General features: G+C 52.7%; 1 protein-coding gene across 1 annotated transcript in view; it reads right to left on the reverse strand.

The window, feature by feature from the left end:
• The window catches only part of Klhl3 (kelch-like family member 3), a 56,663-nt gene extending 37,679 nt beyond the window's left edge, over positions 1–18,984 (reverse strand). Inside the window, exons 1-4 of the mRNA XM_013016031.1 lie at positions 18,728–18,984; positions 12,609–12,715; positions 8,615–8,736; positions 2,750–2,912 (exon numbers count right to left, since the gene is read on the reverse strand). Of these exons, the coding sequence (XP_012871485.1) occupies positions 2,750–2,912; positions 8,615–8,736; positions 12,609–12,715; positions 18,728–18,765 (430 nt within the window). The 5' untranslated portion in view covers positions 18,766–18,984. The remainder of the gene's footprint in view (positions 1–2,749; positions 2,913–8,614; positions 8,737–12,608; positions 12,716–18,727) is intronic.
• Between the last annotated feature and the right edge of the window lie 1,530 nt (positions 18,985–20,514).

The raw sequence follows: 20,514 nt of genomic DNA on the forward strand, positions 1-20,514 counted from the left end.
GTGATCGTCACCACCATCACCAACACCACCACCATCACCAACACCACCACCATCACCATCAACACCCCCTACCGTGATCATCACCACCATCACCATCATCATCACCACCAACACCCCCTCTGCCATGATCGTCACCACCATCACCAACACCATCACCATCACCATCAACACCCCCTACCGTGATCGTCACCACCATCACCAACACCATCACCATCACCACCAACACCCCCTCTGCCATGATCATCACCACCATCACCAACACCATCACCATCACCATCACCACCAACACCCCCTCTGCCATGATCGTCACCACCATCACCACCAACACCCCCTCTACCGTGATCGTCACCACCATCACCAACACCATCACCACCACTACCACCTCTACATGAACATCACCACCACCATCTCCACCAACACTGCCACCACCACCATCACCACCAACACCATCTCTACCATGATCACCAACACCACCATCACAACTACCACCTCTACGTGAACATCACCACCACCACCATCACTACCACACCACCAACATCACAATCACTACTACTACCATTATCAGCACCTCTATCATCACAATCACCAACGTGACCGTGACCGCCACCACCACCGCCATCATCATCACCTCTACCACCACCACCACCACCACCACCACCACCACCATCACCATCAACACCAGGCTGTTCCTAGATGCCAAGCTGGGAGAGCCATTTTATGAGGCAATTCGTGTTTCTAGAATATTTTCTCGAACTTGCCTGCTGCCCTTAATTACTTCATTTCGTGATCTCGGCTGACAATCAGTAGAAAGAAAAAAAAAACAGAGCGGGCCGCCTCGGCTCCCCGAGCACATGAAAGCGATGGCTTTTCCATCCCGCGGCTGTGAGGTTTCGGCTCAGCACTGGCAGGCCAATGTAAACAACATGTCCAAAGAATTTTAATTGCCATTTCATTAATGAGGTCCCATTACCACCCCTCCCAACCCGCTCTGCTGATGGCCGGGTGCATGCCTGCCCAATTACAATAAAAAAAAAAAAACCAGGTCCCCATAAACTTGGCCCTGGCGTCTGAGGTTAAAGATTAAGTAGTCCTCGGAAAGAATGATAATGAGGGGATAATAATAAGGCACAGGCTATGGAGAAGGTGAGGGTCCCTTTCCCTGCTTCTGGAGAGCCCAGAGGACTGGGCTAGAGTCCACTTGGATGCAGGGGCCGACCGGGACCTTCCTCTTCCTCCATCAGGAGAAGTCTGGGGCTTGACAGGTGGAGCCGGAGGACGCAGAGGGGCTGTCACAGCCAGGGAGATGGGCATTCCAAAAACAATGGCAAGAGCTGACGCTCTAGCATACACAAGGTCTGCTCTCAGCCGACGGGCCCTTAAAACAAAGTCGCTTTATTTTGTAGACAGAGAAATTTGGCAGTACTCTCTTTTTCCCCCCAGTGCTGGCGACCAAACTCAGAGCTCTGTGTGTGCTGGTGAGTACTCCACCATTCAGGCCAATCACCAAGCCTATAATCCTAGTCACTCAGGAGCTGAGAGCTCAGGGCAGTGGTTTGAAGCCAGCCTAGGCAGAAATGTCCACCACGAATCTCTCGCTAATTAACCAGTTAAATAAATAGTAACAAAAACTCTGTTCTGCTAATCATGGTGGGCTGAAGGTTCAAGCCCATTTCTTCTGTCTTCCAAAGATCCCCTTAAAATAACAGCATGACAAGCTCTAGCAAGGAAGCGTGTCTCCCGGAAAAATACATGGAGTCAAAACATCATCAGACAGAGATGGGTCCTTTCGTTGTATCTGCCGACAAGAATTCAGTGGTCTTGTCCAAAAGTAAAAGGCACTTATCTGCTGCCTTTAATTTTTTTATTCCAGTCAAAGCAACTAATCATAATATGTGACTTGGCTCAGCTGTGACAGTAACCCAGGGTGATAAAGCAATTTAGAGTACACACATGAGAAGTCTGAGGGGAGGCCAAGGCTCAGTTTACACAGATGTCAACTCACAACACCAAAACTAAAAGCATCAGAAATTGACAGTATATATGAATTGCCTACATAGGTAGAGGTAGAGGGCTGGGGGTGTAGCTCTGCGGTAGAGCACATACATAGCATGTACAAGGCCAGAGCAGCACCGAGAGGGAGGGGGAGAAGGGAAGGAAGGGAGGTAAAGGGGAGGGAGGGAGGGGGGCAGGGGGGGAGGGAGGGAAGAAGGAAGGAAGGAAGGAAATCACAGGTGACGAGGCTTTTAGCTGACCCAGAGCCTTCATTTCTACTCTTTTAGGACTGAGAATGTGGAAAGCAAGGCTTCGTGTGAGGAGAAGAGCAGGCACTTCCTTATCACGGAAGCCTGATGACCACAGGACCCATCTTGTATTCACAGAACAGCATAACCAAAATAACTGTCTTTTTATTTAGTTTTTATTTTTATTTATTTGTTGGTCGTGGGGCCTGAACTCTGGGCCTGGGCGCTGTCCCTCAGCTCTTCAGCTCAAGGCGAGCGCTCTAGCACTTGAGCCACAGCGCCACTTCCAACGTTTTTTCTGTGTATGTGGTGCTGAGGAATCAAACCCAGGGCCTCATGCATGCACCACAAGCTCTCTACCACTGAGCCACCTTCCCATGGGCCTAATTAACTACCTTACAGCTGCTCCCCAGCAGAGGGCGCCTCTCAGAACCTCTGAGGTGACCGCAGGAGGCGGGCTGACCAAATCCCGCAAGCCCAGGGGGGTGTGGGGACCCGGCTCCCATTACCTGCATAGGCGTTCGCCTGCTGCAGAAGGTCGGTGCAGGTGTGCACGTCGGCAAAGGCGCGGATGCCCAGGCAGTTGGTGGGATGCAGCTGAGACTGCAGGAAGTCGCAGCAGTTCTGCCGCACGTCCATGAGCTGCAGCAGGCTGGCCGCCGGGAGCAGCACCTGCGGGAGAAGGTGACACCCTGAGAATCTAGGTCCCCCTAAGAGCACGGCTGTGTGCATGCTGCCTCGTCCCCCAGGCTCGTGGCTCTCCACTCCTGGCCAGCATGATGCCCACGTGGCCCAGTCGGCCTTCCAGCCTTCTTGCCCACTCCTGTCCTGAGCTGAACCCAGCGATCCACTGCACGTGAGGGCTACTCAGGAGATCTGAGATCCGAGCAGCAGCATGAGTCAAAGTCAGCCCAGACAAACCCAAGACTCTCACTTCCAATCAAACACCAGCAAAATACCAGAAGCGGAGGTCTGGCTCAAGTGGTAGTGTGCCAGCTTTGAGTAAATAAGAGAAAGCTCTGCGGGGCTCCAGTGGCTCACACCTGTAATCATCGCTACTCAGGAGGCTGAGATCTGAGGATCACGGTTTTGAGGATCATGGTTTTTTTTTTAAAGCCAGACAGGGCAGAAAAGTCCCTATGAGACTCTTATCTCCAATAAACCACCAGAAACTGGAAGTGACACTGGTTCAAGTGGTAGAGTGCTCGCCTTGAGCTGAAGAGCTCAGGGACAGCGCCCAAGCCCAGAGTTCAAGCCCCACGACCAACCGAAAGAAAGAAAGAAAGAAAGAAAGAAAGAAAGAAAGAAAGAAAGAAAGAAAGAAAGAAAGAAAGAAAGAAAGAAAGAAAGGAAGGAAGGAAGGAAGGAAGAGCTCTGAGTTCAAGCTCCAGTTAAGGCCTTGAGTTAAGGCCCTGAGTTCAAACCCCAGTATTGACCCAAATACCAGAAAGAAAGGAAAAAAAGAAGAAAAACAGGCCTGGCTGAGTAGCAGAGCACCCGCCCAGGTGGTATGAGTTCAAACCTCAGTACTGATCCAGGAGCTCTACACTGGGCCCCAGAGAACCCAGGCAGTGCTGCCGCCTCTGGTCCAAGAACTGCACTGCGATTTAAGAACCCTGGGCAGCTGCGTGCACACGGAGACCCTGCAGCCCTGGGGCTCCTACTGGCTGTGCCCCGGAGTCTCTCAGTGCTCTAAAGAAGGATGTTAAGGTCTCACCTCCACAGCCTGGCCTACACACGGGACGGAAGGTGACCCTGAGCTCCGAGATGTTTCTTGGTCTCCCCAGGAGCTGCTAACAGTCAGCCAGGTATGGGAACCACAATCTTAAGGCCCTTGGCATACTCCCCCGTCTCAGGAAGGCACTGGTCCATTCCACTGCTTGAGTGTCATGTCCCTGTTTGTGGCAGCCACTGGGCTGGGGGCTCTTAAGATTCCACAGAAGGGGCTGGAAAGGTGGCTCAGTGGTAGAGTGCTCCCCTAGCATGCACGAAGCCCTGGGTTCGATTCCTCAGTACCACATAAGCAGAAAAGGCCAGAAGTGGTGCTGTGGCTCAAGTGATAGAACACTAGACTTGAGCAGAAAAGCTGAGGGACAGTACCCAGGCCCAGAGTTCAAGCCCCAGGACTGGAAAATTAAAAAGATTCCACAGGAGCAAAATAAACCCGACTCATTTCTTACATAGCTTACCACCTGCCTGCTTAAGAGACTCATCCACAGGACATGGATCGGGTAATCATATTCTAGTCTCCCATCCAACCAATTAAAAAGAAAAGGACGTCTTTGGGTATACTCACAGAGAGAGAAAATCTGGGGGTTGGAGGCATGGATCCAGTGGTAGAAAAAGGACATCTGGACATCTGACTTTATTTTATTCTGCCAGTCCTGGGACTTGAACTCAGAGCCCAAGCACTGTACTTTAGTTTTTTTTTTCCCCCTTAAGGCTGATACTCTACAACTGTGCTACCCTTCCACTACTGACCCTCTGGTGTCTAACAGGAGATAAGAGTCTTACGGACATTTCCTGCCCAGGCTGGAGTCCAACTGCCAGCCTCAGATCTCAGCCTCCTGAGTAGCAAGGATGGCAGGCATGAGCCACTGGTGCCCAGCGCTGAGTTTCTTTTTAAAGCTCACAGGGGGCATGAGCAGTTTACCCGTATCCTGAGAGACAAAAGTCGTTCTTGCTCAGGTGTTTTTCCTAAGAGCCAGGAGAGACTGGCCTGAGCAGGCCAGCAGGGCACTCGCTCAGATGGCCAAGCCCTGTGCCAAGACCCTGTCAGGTTTCCCAGGACCTTTCCAGGGTGGCAGAAGCTAGCCCTGCTGATCAAATGTGGGGAAGGCTGCCATCCTCCATGCCGGCTCTGCCCCGCCCTTCACGCTCACCCCGGCTAACACACGGGCCCAATGATTCTCCAAAGGGAAATTTAGGAGGACTCCCCCCTCCCCAAAAAACTCCCAGAGTAGAACTGTGTGACTTAGATGCTTCACGTGGGTACACCCCACATCTCTTTGCCCTGAACAATCCCCTGGCCAGGCCTCTGATCTCCGCCTGGGGAGAGCGGCTGAACCGGCCTGGACAGGCTAGGCCAAGGAGGACACGGCTCTGGGCAGTCCTGGGGAGCTCTGGGGCGGGGGGGGGGGGGGGGGGGGGGGGGAGTAACACCTGGTTTCTTTATTCCAGGAATGACATAAGTAGATAAGTAGGTTCTGTAAGGGAGCCCTTGGCTCAATCTCTTCATCCCTGTGTTTTCAAACAAACAAAAAATCTCCACCGGTGGCTCACGCCTGTCACCCTAGCTACTCAGGATGCTGACCTGCAGATGGTGGTTCAAAGCCAGCCTGGGCAGGAAAGTCTGTGAGACTCTTATCTCCAATAAACCACCTTGAGCTGAAGAGCTGAGGGACAGCGCCCAGGCCCTGAGTTCAAGCCCCACGACCACCACCAACAACAAAATCTCTGCCCGCCACCCACTCCCTGGCTTTGGCTCTCCAGCTGTCTGGGTTTGCAGACACTCAGGGAGTCCCTGGGACTTTCCGTGGGAAGCCACAATGGCTGATGGCCATTTATTACCCTGCCCACAGACAGCACCCCCCCCCCCAACGACTCCCAACATCAGTGCTCATGCTCTGAGGCTCTGCTCACCGCAGAGCCTCCTCCCTACAGCAGCGCTATGTCCTTGGAGTTTGCTGCCCACTGATTCATTCCCGAGGGAGAAAATGACAACCATCACCCTTACCTGGGAGGTGCTTGGTTTGGGGGCTTTTTTTTTTTTTTTGACCATGGTGAACACAACTAGTCCAGATCTCACTCAAAACACACACACACACGTGTGCGCGTACACGCACGCACAAACACACACACACCCTCTCCAAGCTCCGTCCCCACCAGGCGGCCATAAACCAGGGAACTCAATTAACCTGGACGCTTCGCTCCGCCTGGCCCAGAAGATTCCATGCACAGATTAAGTGGAGAGCCATTAACCGTTCTCCTCTGGAACACACACTGGGAGTACAGAGCAGGTCCCCGGTGGCTCCGAGTCCCCGGATGACCTCCTCCAGGTCCAGCGCCTCCCCATCCTTCCCGCACCCTCGCCGGCCCCAGCTACAGAGCCTGGAGCCGGGCCACAGGTGGACCAATCGTCGGAGCATCGCCAGCTTTAGCTCTCCGTTCTAGGCACCCTAGGGTCGTACTGAATTCATCCCAGGTTGGATTTCTGAGGGTCCAGCACCCCTGTAAGACTGTATCCCCCACCAAGCCCCGGCCGGGGTGCGGCTCAGGTGCCTTCTGCTTCCCCAGGTCCTCAGCGGGGAGAACAGCAGCACAGCTTGGGCCTTTAATCGCCCCCGTGCCTGGCCGCCCGTGGGTGCCGAACACCTGCACTTCCGGGACACGCTCCTCCAGTTACGCTCTCCGTCCTCCCCTCCCCCCAGGACACCTCTGCCCACACAGCTCCTGGCTTCCACCAAACCCACTGGACAGATCTCCCAACGCTCCCCACCTCTCTGTGTGGGACTCGCTCCTGAGCTAGCTTCCTGAAACCATCCATGGGAGAGAGGGAGGGCCTTGTGCTTTGTGTAATTGCTCGCCGCCTGCCTTTGATCTCACACTGCCCTGAACGGTGGGTCAAAGGCCCTTTCTCTCCCCTCTTCTTGCTTCCCAGGGAAGGGAGGGCATGAAGCAGAAAGGACACCGGGATGCTTGAGGGGAAGATGTAAAGATGGGAGGTCTCACCGACTCAAACGCTGCTGCCCAACCCTAAAGGGCTCCGGGCCTGGATCTAAGCCCAGGAAGCTCCTCTGGATCTAAGCCTCCTCCAGGGGCCGCCCTGGTTCCCCCGCCCATGTCAGTGGGGCTCTGAGAGGATTTCCTCTTCTCTTGTCGGAAACTCCCCCCCACCCCGCCAAGAGGCAGGACCAGGAGACGGAGCTAAGGGATAACATGACCATGCAGTAGAGGATATCCCAAGTCCGAGCCTGCTTCCCTTAGCAAAACCAAGAGGAAGTGCTCTGCCTCCCAAAGCACCCAGGGAGCCCAGCCAGAGGAGCAGGTGACAGGCCAGGGCTTCTGCCCATTGCTGGGACCAGCAACGGTGCCTGAGTACAACCTGCAGAGAGAAGAGAGCCACAAAGAGAAGTGGAGAGATGAAGAGAAGGGGCAGGATGGATGGTGCTCTCAAGGAGTGCTGCTTTAGGGTTTTGTTGTTTGCTTTTCTGGTGGTGCTGGGCATTGAACTCAGGCCGGCACGCCGGCTCGGCAGGCACTCTTTATCACTTGAGCTGCGGCATGCTTGGCTGCATGGTTGTTTCTGAGGTGCAGACCCCGGCCCGGGCTGGGGAATTCCTACTTACGCTTCAGTCCTGTCTCTAGGGATGTCAAGCGTGCATAACTGTGCCCAGACACTCATGGAGATGGAGTCGCACGAACGTTTATGCCCAGGCTGGCCTACAACTGCATTCCCCATGAATCTCTTGTCTCCCAAGTGGCTAGGATTACAGGCTTGAGCCACCCTACCCAGGTTTGAGTTTTAGACTTCTCTACTTCCTGTCCACTCCCTGCCCACTTCCTGCCTACTCCCTGCTCACTTCCTGTCCACTCCCTGCTCACTTCCTGTCCACTCCCTGCCCACTTCCTGTCCACTCCCTGGCTGTGGGACTGAGGATGACATACCTCATCCCTCTTGTGCCTCTTTCTCAGTAAACACTTGGGAAGATAGAGCAAGGTCAGAGACCAAGGCGGTGGACCAAGGGCTTGGAACACAGACAGCGCTCTCTGTACATCAACTTCGGTTACAATGAACCTGTAAGGGGCCGAGGCTGGGGCTCTAGCCAAGAAATGGGCTCAGCCAGGCACCCGCGGCTCATGTCTATAACCCCAGCTACTCCAGGAGACTGAGACCACGGTTCAGAGCCAGCTGGAGCAGAAAAACCTGAGACTCTACTTCCAAAATAGCTAGCAAGACGCAGGATTGGAAGTGTGGCTCAAGTGCTTTAGCACCAGCTTTCTCCCACCTTTCCAATCCACTCCGCTCATCCCTGACCTCACCACAAGTCAAGAATGAGGAGGGCCCTGAGCCTAGGCCTTGCTTAAGCGTTCTGGGCACACCCAGGAGGAGAGATCCCCAAATGCCCCTCTTCCTGGGAACACTCTCACCACTCCCACAGATGGGGGCTGCCTTGGCGCTCCACGCCGGGCTGGCCCCTCACTCTCAGCCCCCATCGGCTCACAGGCACAGGGGGAGCCGGCAAGGCTTTCCACGTGCACGGGGCAGCAACCCCGCCTGCGTGTTTTAGGTCACAGTGTCCACCACGTGCTAGGCTCCGGCCCCAGCGTGCTGGGTGAGGCTGGCCCCGAGTAGGGGGTGCGCCGAGGCCTACCTGCACGTTGTCCTCCGTCACTTCGATTTCCGCGGTGTAGATGTAGTCGATCAGCTTGCTGAGCGTCTGCCCGTCCACATCCTTGATTTCTATCTTCTTGGCTTTACTCTCAGACATGTCGCCTGCAGGTCACCATGGAAACAACCAGGCCGTGAGTTTTGGCACCTAGGGTGTACCTCACTTCTACGTGGCCTCCTGGCTGCAGAGAAGTGAGGAAGGGATTCACCCACGGTCAGGGATCTACCAGCTGACCCCGGGGGCAGGGCCACATGGACCGAGCAATCTTACACAGGGGACCAGCGGTAACCAAGCCCTGCACAGTGAGCGTTAGACACGCGCTGTCCCCCACCCGGGTCCAGCCAGACAAGAGCGGCTAAAATATTTATAAAGGTGATCAGAATTCAGCAACGGTGTACTCAGAGCACCTCAGACACGAAGCTGCCACATGTGTAGGGCCCTAAGGACAGCCGAGGCTCACAACACTGGTGAGAAGGACGCCATGCCCGTTACCCGGAGGGGACAGGGCATCCATCCCACTGTGGTCGGTCTCAGCTAGGAAGAGGCCAGGGTGACAACCCTGGCCTGGAAATTGCTTCGAGGTATCGCAGAGGAGGGTCGTTTGGACTGGCTGGAAGAAGAGGTGCACAGGCCCCAACGGTGACAAAAGGGCAGGCTGGATGTGGGCTCCATGGGTACAAAGGGACTGCCAAGAGGAGGACAGGCAGGGTGGGCCAGGATGCACCTGAACTTGGACGCCAGCGCATGGAGAGGCTCTCCACAGATGGACATTTCTGAAGGAAACTTGGGGTGCAGAGGGGAGACGGGCTGGGAGGAGAGAGCAGTTGGGAAGCCCCAAGAAGCAAGGCAGCACTGGTAGAGGGCAGTGGGTGATGGCACCCCACAGTCTCATGGTGCCAGGAACCCTGACCACAGACAGCGCCTGGCTGAGCCACACAGCCGCAGCTTTCCGGAAAGACAAGATGCCCACACCCGTCTGCAAAGGGGTGAAACAGAGGACAACCCGATTGTGACAAGCGTGGTACCCAGGGCCCTTGCTGTGAGGGTAAAAACAAGAACGTGGCGGGGGGGGGGGTCTGTGTTCTCTCTGTGGCACTCGTAAGCCAGAACCAAAGGAATGCGGTACAGTACAGCGTGTGGGCTTCCAAGGTGCCCACCTCCACGCTGCGGGGATGGCACCAAGTTCCTCACCCATCCACCCTGGCACTGTTCTCCATCTGAAAGGAATCTGAGACACAGAGGAAAGAGGGGTTGCTGTCTTCGCTGCCAGGGGTCAGGTGGATCAGGGACTCTGGCCTCTCCCCTCTCTCCTCTGACGGCTGTGGACAGTGGGGTAGGAGGAAGAAATGGAGGAGAGATGGGGTTCTCCTCCTGCAATCTCCTCTTGCAGACACTGACACAAGGAAATCACACGGTAAACGCTGCTTCTCCAAGTGGCTATTAAAAAGTTCTCCAAGTGGCACCGGTGGCTCACGCCTGTCATCCTAGCTACTCAGGAGGCTGAGATCTGAGGGTCGCGGTTCAAAGCCAGCCTGGGCAGGAAAGTCCATGAGACTCTTATCTCCAATAAACCACCAGAAAACAGGAAGTGGCGCTGTGGCTCAAGTGGTAGAGTGCTCGCCTTGAGCTGAAGAGCTGAGGGACAGCACCCAGGCCCAGACCAACCAAAAAAAAAAAAGTTCATTAGGGAAGGGCCAACTGAAAACATATTGCAAAAGGTAATCAAAGGTGGCTAGTTCTTCACTTCAGGTCTTGGGCCTTAGAAAATAAGACCAGAGAAAGAGCAACCAGACTGTCTATAAGGCTGTGATTTCCCGGGCAAGAGTGACACTGCAACTGGCTGGAGACGTGGGATTCATGCCTGGAAGTCTGGTTGTGATCTTGTAATTTGGGGGTAAACAAACGCAAACTCCTCACATTGTAGAAAAATATTTGTACCCATAATATTTCTACACATAAAAGTCTGGCTTTTCTGGGAAGATGCCATATTCTCTGTTATCAGATTCTTATCAGTTTCTGTAATCCTCGGAGATTATTAATAAGGCTTTCTAGACAGAGAAACTTCTGGAGGCTTTTTTCTTGCTTCTCTGAATAACTCCAAAATCTCTCATCTTCTGCATTAAGTTCCTAAGGAACTTCAGTAAGGAAAAACACACTTGAAAGAAAAACCAAGTGGCACTGTTGCTTAAGTGGTAGAGTGCTAACCTTGATCACAAAGAGGCTCAGAGACAGCGCCCAGGCCCAGAGTTCAAGCCCCAGGACCGACCAAAAACAAAAAGGTACTCTGGGAAGGTGGCTCAGAGGTAGAGTGCTTGCCTTGCATGCATGAAGCCTGGGGTTCAATTCTATCATACCACATAAACAGAAAAAGGAAAATGACACTGTGGCTCAAGTGAGAGAGTGCTAGCCTTGAGCAAAAGAAGTCCAGGCCCCAGAGTTCAAGTCCCATGACTGGGAAATAAAAGAAGGAAAAGAAAAAGAAAAACCAAGGGCTCAAGAACAATTGTTTGTTTAGGTTTGTTTTTAGTTGTAGGGTTTAAGAGACTTGAATTCAGGGCCTAGGTGCTGTCCCTGAGCTCTTCTGCTCAAGCACTCTACCACTTTGAGCCACAGCTCCACTTCTAGTTTTCTGGTTAACTGGAGATAAGAGTCTCACAGACTTTCCTGCCCAGGCTGGCTTTGAACCATGATCCTCAAGTAACAAAGATGACAGGTGTGAGCCATGGGTGGCACCCACCCCACAATAGTTATTTCCTAAGAAAAATCTTCTCCTTGTAGTAAATGAGAGGCCTGGGTAGGTGTCTGAGACTTGTAGAATTCAGTCGTGCTATTTCTTACACCAGTGGAAATGACTACTCCACCAAACAATGATGTTGGCTTCAACAGTCCCTGGAAATAGAAAAGGTAACAGTGGCCTCTATGTACCAGGCTCACTGCTAAGGATTTCTACTCATTATTTCATTTAATCCTTGTGATAACTCCTCAGATAAGAGCAGGGCACTAGAGTCCTACACCTCGTAATCCTAGCTACTCAGGGGGGGCTGAGATCTGAGGATCACAACACCAAGCCAGTGTGGGCAGAAAAGCCCACAAGATGCTTACATCCAGCTAACTACCAAAAAAGCACAGCAAGAGGAAATAGAGGCTTGGTGTGGAGCTGTGGCTGGACGAGGTCTCTCTGAGAAGGAGCCAACTCACAGGGTGAGGTGAGAAGCAGCCCGTGAGACGAGGGCCAGGACACCTGGGCGCAGGGCTGGACGGTCAGTATCCTTGGGGCCAGCACAGGGCCCCGGGGCAGCATGCAGAGGGAGGAGCACCTGACCAGCCTGGGGGCCTCCTCCATCAGCAGTGTACCTGGTGCAGGGGAGGTGCCACAGACAGGAAGCCCGGCCGTGGGCTTCCTGGAATCCGGCCAGACCCGGCATATGTGAGCGAGTGAGACAACGTCTTTCCTGGAGACTTGGCAAAGGGGCTCGACTGCAGCAGATCCTGAATATTCATCCTCTCCTCATCCTTCCCCCAAATCTTCCATCATCACAGCTCTGAACCTCCTCCTCCAGAAAGGCCAAGAGAAGGCCCTGCCCTTCACCCAGAGGGGCCAAGGCATGAGCTTGATGGTCCAGCACCAGGCCAAGGTGCGTGGGCAAATCCATTTCCCTCTCTCGGCCTCAGTTTCCCCAACTGCAAAGTGAGATCCCAGCAGGCTTGGCTGTGAGCCCAGTAACTTTCACGACCAGCAAGCTGCCCTTAACGACTGTGGTGCACGCTGGAACTGGAGAACTAAAGGACATTCACTCTACCTCCCTGTTCCCCGTAGTTGAACAAGAGACGACAGGTCCAGCTGACCTGGCTGGGGGGTCTGGTTCGAGCGAGTTCCCCATGCAAAGTTGAGAACAGAGAGGCTCCTCCCGGTGGGTTCCAGAGCCTCAGTCTTCCCTCCTGAGACCTGCCGCCCCCCCCCCCGACCCCAGCATACCTGTGAACATGGCACAGAAGTAGGGGCTGCAGGCCGCCAGGACTACCCGGTGAGCTTCGATCTCCACGTCTTCTGCCACGATCATCACGTCACACAACAGCTGCTTGCTGTAAGATACCAGCCAGGGGACGGGGGTGGGTCACGCACAGCACGCACACCTGTCTCCTGTCAGACATGGGAGTCATTTTTCCTCCCACCCAGTTCTCAGAGTGGTTGCAGAGGCTTGCTGCTCCAACCCTGTCTGTCAGGGGAGAGACTCAGGGATTCTTTTTTCCCCTCAGTCCAGGATAACCTCCTGTTCATGCTTTCCTGAGGCACAAAGAAAAAAGCCGAGCTACTGCAACCATGAAGCAGCTTCCTTTGCCTTCATCTCTCTGCTCCCCAGTCCCGCTAGCTCTGAGAACCAGAGAGCAGAGGCAGGGCCTGGGGCTGTCAATCAAGCAGCTGCCAGAGTGCTGAGTGTCCAGGAGCAGGTTCGAGCCCTGAAGGTGTGCCGTAATAACCCGAAAGCGAGACAATCCACAGAGACACTGTTGAAGGTGACAAAGGAGTTTTATTATTTGGTCTGCAGCTCCGTCCTATGTTACCTCAGAACTAGGAGCAACTCCAACCTCCAAGGAGGCAGGGTTTTGGTTTTTTTTTCCTTTTTCCTCCTTCCTACAAACCTCACCTGCCTACTCTCCACAGACTTCTCTGCTTTCCAATGACCTCTTTGCCCCTCTGTCTCTCCACCTCTCCATGGGCCTCTCCGATCTCTGCAGGCCTCTCCACCTCTCCGTGGGCCTCTCCGATCTCTGCAGGCCTCTCCACCTCTCCGTGGGCCACTCTGAGCTCTGCAGGCCTGTTGACTCCTTCACAGACCTCTCTACTCTTCACAGGCCTTTCCATAGGCCTCTCAGCCCTGCGAGGGCCTCTCCACCTGGATCTCTTTTCTGGCCCTGGTCTCCTCAGGCCTCTCTGCCGGCCCGGGGCCTCCCCTCTACTCAGTGCACCTCTTCCCACGTGTCTCATCTCCCCTTCTCCAACTCCTCCCCGGAAGCCCTGCCCCCCAGCCATCCTTTGATGGCCTGCCCCACCCCCAGCAGCCTGGTGGGCGTGGCCCGTGGTGACGACAGCATGGAGGCGGGGCTTCCTGCCCCTCAGGTTTTCACAGTGCCAGCAGCCAGATGAGGAAGTGGCAGCTCTGCAAGGGCTCCACCACGGAGGCCAGCATGGGAGGGGAGGCCAGGGCCGCTATGCCTGAATGCACGGGACTCCCAGAGGCCCTGCCACCATCGGTAAGGAGGCCACGACCATCTGTCTCTGCTATGCTCAACTTGGGAAGGGCCTTGTCTCTTTCACACTGTAATCCTAGGTGCCTGACTGCATAACCAGCACACAGTAGGCCCTACGCTTTGCTGAATGAATGAATGGAAGGGATCAAGTCACATCCCTGGGAGGGAAGGGAAATGTGACCAGCAAGTGTACAGCCTGGTGGGGTACCACAAGATCCTGTGGGTCCGCAAGGACTTCTTCCAAGCTCTTCTTAAAGTCTATTATGAATGTAACCGACAGCATTTCCTGAGTTACAAGTGTTGGGCACTGTTCTAAGCACTTGTCTGTACACATGATTTCATTCCGTGCTATTATACCCAATGGAGTTATACCTCGTGGCTAGGCCCTGTGTTACAAACGAGGGAGTCGAGGCTCGCAGAAGTTAAGGAAGTTACCCCAAGTTCACACAGAAAGGGGCGACACGTGAAAGTAGAGACAGGAACGTGGCTTAGCCCCAGAGCCCCGTCTACAGCCTCTCCTCCAGACTGAAGCACCAAGGGCAGAAGGCAAAAGCAGGGAAGGCAAACACATCTCATTGGTGACTCACGGACTGTGGTTCAGGGACATCTGAGGTCATGTCTGGGACAGATGGAAGAGAAGCCACACTGGCCAACTGAGGCTCAACTCAAGCCACTGTCAACTCCCAGCTTCCCTTGGAGACAGGGTCATAAAAGCTGCCCCTGCCTGAGCTGCAGATGCCCTTGGAGATTCTCTGGCCATAAAGTCCGGAGGAAGAAAAGGATGTCTGGGGCCACAGAGGCCTAGACCTTGAACCCAGGGCTCTCAGCTCTAGACACGGTGCTTCTCCCAGCACACCTCCTGCTGGCTGATGTGCAGAGTGGGCAGCTCCATCAAGGAGAGTGGCTCACGCAGAACACAGTCCCGGTGAAGAGGATGCTGGGAAGGGCAAGACCACGGGACACCAAGAAGAAAAACCTAGCGTTGGAAGGCTGAGACCTCACCCCCAGCAGGCAAAGTTGACCTCACATGCTCACATGACTGCACTAAACTACAGGACAAATAAGACAGTGTGGTCACCCAGGATATACATCACAGGGACCAAGTGTGGGGGTGTGGTCACAGAACCCAGGGAGGTTCCTCAATGTGGTCAGAATTTACTAGAGGAAGAAAAAATGTATTCCCTATACATAACTAGAAAAGGAGGGAAGGAGACGGAAGGAAAAGAAAAGTGAGAGGAAGAATACAAGGAAGGAAAAGAGGAAGGGTAAGAACCATAAAAAAAAAGCACAGAACAGGGGCTGGGAAGGTGGCTCAGTGGTAGAGCGCTTGCCTTGCATGCCTGAGGCCCTAGGTTCGATTCCTCAGCACCACATAAGAAAAAAGAAAAAAGCCAGAAGTGGTGCTGTGGCTCAAGTGGTAAAGCACTAGCCTTGAGCCAAAGAGCTGAGGGACAGCGCCCAGGCCCAGAGTCCAGGCCCCACAACCGGACCCAAAAAAAAGCACAGAACACAGAGACAGCAAAAAAATAGAACTGGGAACCCACAAGTAAGCCCTCACATGGGAAATTGGTTTTTCATAAGTGTGTCAAGATCATTCAACTACAAAAGGCAAGTCTTTTCAAGAAATGGTACTGGGACAGCTGGATACAGGATGCAAATGAACTGAGTTGCACCTCTGCCTCTTACCATACATAAAAATTCACTCCACAGGAATCAAAGACCTAGGGGAAACATGAAATGCTCATGACTTCAGACAAAGCAGCAGTTTCTTAGCTATGATGCTAAAAGCACAAACAACAAAAGAAAACGTGATAAATGAGACAAACTGAAAACATTTGTACTTCAAGGGACAATCTCAGGAAAGTGAGAAGCCAATCTATAGAATGGGGAAAAAAAAGAATTGTAAATCATCTATATTAAAATGGGCTTATACCTAGGATATAAGGTGAACTCAATTGCTTACAAGTTCAATAATAAGGAGAAAACTAAGGCAGCTCATATCTGTAATCCTAGAAGGTGGAAATCAGGAGAATTATGGTTTTGAAAGCAAAGAGGGCACAAGACTCCACCTCAAATAATAATAACAATAATAATAATAAAGAAGCTGAGCATACTAGAGTCCATCTGTCATCCCACCTGCAGAGGAAAGATGGTCCAGACCAGCCTGCTCAGATGTTGGACTCTATTAGAAAAATAATTAAAGCAAAAAAGGACAGAGGCAAGGCTCAAGTAATAAAATGCCTGTCTAGCAAGTACAAGGTCCTGAGTTTAAACCCCAGGACTGCCCAAATCAGATAAAGAGAGAGGACTCCACTTTTTTTTTTTTTAAAGTAGGCCAAGGATCTGAACAGACATTTCTCTAAATAAGATATGGAAACTGCAACCAATGATCAGAGGAAATGACATTAAGCACCATTCGTCTCTAGGGAAATACACATCAAAGCCACTATAATGTATCTCCTCCCAGTCGGGACAGCTGTGATCAAACACAGGGGTGGCAAGTTGTTAGGGGAGAACTGGAGAGCACGGAATCGCCATCCATTGCTCCAGGGAAGAGTCTGGTAGGCTGTTCCTCCAGAGGTTCGTCATGGAGTCGTCATACAATCCAGCAATCCAAGAGAAAGAAAAACAAGCCTTCACACAGAAATCTGCACGTAGATGTGTCCAGAGCATTGTTCATCAGTGCTACAGGCCAGACGGGACAAGAGAGGTCATGAGGTCATAATAGAGAGCTAGCATGTACTAGGTCCTGGGTTTGACTGTCAAGATGGGGTGGGACAGACTATGGGCTCCAAATACTCATTGGATAATAGTTGCTCTGTCCCCCTGCTTGCTTCATCTCAGGCCTGGGCCAGGGGTACTAGCCCAGGAAGGACCACACCCCCACTGCCCACTAGATGCTAAGTCAGGAGCCAATGACACGGTAGGGATTCTTCTACCCAGAAGCTCCATGGTCTGGGCCAGAGAGCGGGGCAGGGAAGTACAAAAGGAACGGGAAGGCTGGGCGGTTACCATGCCAACGGCCCATTCCCTACCCTGGAAGAATAGGAAAGTCAGGGATTGTGTGATTCATAAATTACAAAGAACATGTGTGCTTAAACTAAAATAGCTTAAAAATTGAGAGAGGGGAAGGCGAAGACAATACAGGAGAAAGCCCTGGGTCCCCAGAATATCGTGTGGCATTTCAGTGGCGTAATCCTGACAGCAAAAGGCTTTTAGACAGTCCCTTCATCAAAAACCGATTATGCCTGTCTCGCCCTGAAAGTCTCCCAGATCAAGAAGCCTGTCAATCCAGGCCCTTTCTCTCTGCCTGACCTATTGTGCTTTTTCTGTTTCCAGAAATTGGCCAGCTGGCTGCCATGGGCTCACACCTGTAATCCTAGCTGCTCAGCAGACTGAGATCTGAGGATCCCACATCTAAACCAACCCAACCCAGGCAGAAAGGTCTGTGAGATTCTAATCACCAATTAACCAGCAAAAAGCTTGGAAGTGGAGCTGTGGTCCAAGTGGTAGAGGATAGCCTTGACATAAAAAGTTAAGGGAGAGCATGAGAACCTGAGTTCAAGCCCTAATACCAAAGTGCACACACGCATGCGTGAGCACACACACACACACACACACACACACACACACTTTCATTTGTAAAGAGTTTACTTTCTCCCTCAACAAACACTTATTTCATCACGGCCCCTCACGAGTTAGTTCTTAGGAAGGAAGGATTCTCCAAAGTTCAGGGGACATACTTGCTTCAGGCAGTGACCTTTAGGAAACACACCTGTCAGGTGCACGGTACCCTTAGGGAGCTTAGAAAGGGGGGGGGGGGGAGGAGAGAGTGAGTGAGTAAACAGGTCCAGAGCCAAGAATGCCATAAACCCACAGCACAGGCGAAGGAAGCTTCTGCCTTCTGGTGAGGCGGTGTCCACAAGGGTTTGTACACAAACAGAAAGCATGGGTGCCTAAACACATCTTCAACAAGTTTGTCACACATGCACGCTGGCTCACAGACGGTCTGCGGACTCTCACCACCGGGTTCAGAAAACACGAGAGCACGTCTGCGTTTCATTTCTTCAACAGAGAAAGAAATGGAAGTGCATGGCTGGACCCTGGTGGCTCACATCTGTCATCCTAGCTATTCAGGAGGCTGAGATCTGAGGATCACAGTTCAGAGGCAGCACGGGCAGGAAAGTCTGCGAGACTCTTATCTCCAATGAACCACCAGAAAACCAGAAGTGACACTGTGGCTCAAGTTGTAGAACGCTCATCTTGAGCTGAAGAATTGAGGGACAGCGCCCAGGTCCAGAGTTCAAGCCCCATGACCAACAACAACAACAAAAAAGAAATGGAACTTCATTTCAAGGGTGAGAAAGTCTTCCATTTGAGTGGACGTACTGCCACAGCAGGCTCAGCCCAAGGAATAAGAGAGCCAGGCCAAACAAAACTAGCATGTTCAATTGTTCATCTGCGTGCATGTGTGTGCGTGTGTGTGCGTGTGTGTGTGTGTGCCCACGCGCGTAGGTGTTGCAATCATTCCATTCTCAGTTTCCAAGCCACTGCTTTGGTTAGAAATCAAGCTTATGAACAGACCTGCTGTAACCACAAAGGAATTTTCCTCTGTGATTAATCACTGAAATGCTAGGTGTGAAATAAACACCCAACACCCAGGGAAGAGCGTGCTGGCTGGCAAAGCCACCCTTGTCTCAGGATGTGAAAGCGGAAGCCCAAGAGTGGGTGGCGAGAGCCAGGATTCATCGGTGGTGGCGTTCTGATCTGCTCCCACTCCCTGAGGAAACTCAACCCTGCCAAGTTCCCTGGGGGAAAGAGCGCAGGCAAAGACAGGAAGAGTACCTCCGCAGTTCGTTCATAGCCTTGAAGGCCTTCCCCATGTGGGCAGGGTTGACAGTGACGGTTCTCTGGTTCTTCTCGTCGTCCTGGGCCTGCGCTGGTGGCTGGGAGCTTGGCTTGATGCTGCAGGAAGGAAGGAAGGGCAGGGAGAGAGATCACACATGGGTAAAGTCAGCCGTCGGTACTTCTACCCACCCACGGGAGGCATCTGGGAGGCCGGCCCCCTCGCCACAAACTGGCAGGGAAGGAGACACACTGGCTGGCACAGCGGACCTGCGGACCTTCTGATGGCACGTGCACTCCATTCTGTAAGTGGACCTTGTTCCATCGAGGGCTGTGTGACTTTGTGGGGGCCTTATCCTCAAAAGGAAGGGGGACGGAGTGCTCTATCACCTCATCACTACACGGTTAATGGGCTCTGATAGGGGCCAGATACTGTATGTAAATACAAGAGAAACATAAAGCTTACAGCTCACAGGGGCTGGGAAGGTGGCTCAGTGGTAGAGCGCTTGCCTTGCATGCCTGAGGCCCTGGGTTCAATTCCTCAGCACCACATAAGCAAAAAGAAAAAAAGCCGGAAGTGGCGATGTGACTCAAGTGGTAGAGTGCTAGCCTTGAGCTGAAGAGCTGAGGGACAGCACCCAGGCCCAGAGTTCAGGCCCCACGACCGGAACCAAAAACAAAAACACAAACAGCTCACCTGGCACTGATGGCTCACGCCTGACATCCTAGCTACTCAAGAGGTTGAGATCTGACAATCATGGTTCAGAGCCAGACTGGGTAGGAAAGTCCATAAGTCTCTTATCTCCAATTAGCCACCAGAAAACCAGAAGTGGTGCTGTGCCTCAAGAGAGTGCTCACCTTGAGCTGAAGAGCTCAGGAACAGCGCCCAGGCCCAGAGTTCAAGCCCCACAACCAGCAAAACATAAAAATAAAAAGCTTAGAACTCACTGGATGAGAAGGTCAAGTAAACTTTCAAACATCACATCTTAATTATTGTGACCCAACAAGGTCAAAATGAAACCCCCTTGTCCAGCCCATCAATGCTGTTTGTGTGTGTGCACATGTGCGTGCACGTGCCAGTGTTGAGGCTTGAATGCAGGGCACTGGGCACTGTCCTGAGAATGTTTGCTCAAGGCTAATGTGCTACCATTTGAGTCACAGCTCCATTTCTGGCTTTGTAAAGGCGGTTAGTTGGAGATAAAAGTCTCGTGGACTTTCCTCCCTGAGCTAGATTTGAACCATGATCCTCAGATCTCACCCTCCTGAGTAGCTAGAATTTTTACAGGGGTGAGCCACTTAGCTTTGATCATGGCAAGCGCTGTGATTGCATAGAAGCTGGAGTTCTGGGTGATGGGAAACTATCCCGGTGATGCCAGCCAGGGTCAGGTAAAACTTGCCCAAAGCAGAAACCTGAAGGGAAAGCCAGGTAAAAAAGGCAACTGGGGAGCACTCCAGGCAGGGGAAATGCACAGAGACCTGGAGAGAAAAGGAGCAGTGTGTTCAACACCTGGCTGTTGAGCAAAACTCAAGGAGAACGCAAGAGGGGAGTCTCAGAAGGAAGACCGCAGAGTTTGGGTGTCTCCCTGAAAGCCAAGCAAGCCATCAAAGTTGGCTTTACGCTGAGCACTGGACCAAGAGGTAGGTGGACAATCTGTGCCTCACGGAGAACAGTGAGGCTGAGGGAAGGCCGCTAGGAAGCCATGATTCCACGGAAAGACCAGATGGCAGTCATTAGAAGAGGCTGGCGGAGCGGGCTAGGTGATGACCGACAGAGGTCACGTGCAATC

This window comes from Dipodomys ordii, unplaced genomic scaffold (genome assembly GCF_000151885.1).
Source record: "Dipodomys ordii isolate 6190 unplaced genomic scaffold, Dord_2.0 Scaffold29, whole genome shotgun sequence".
Lineage (NCBI taxonomy): Eukaryota > Metazoa > Chordata > Mammalia > Rodentia > Heteromyidae > Dipodomys > Dipodomys ordii.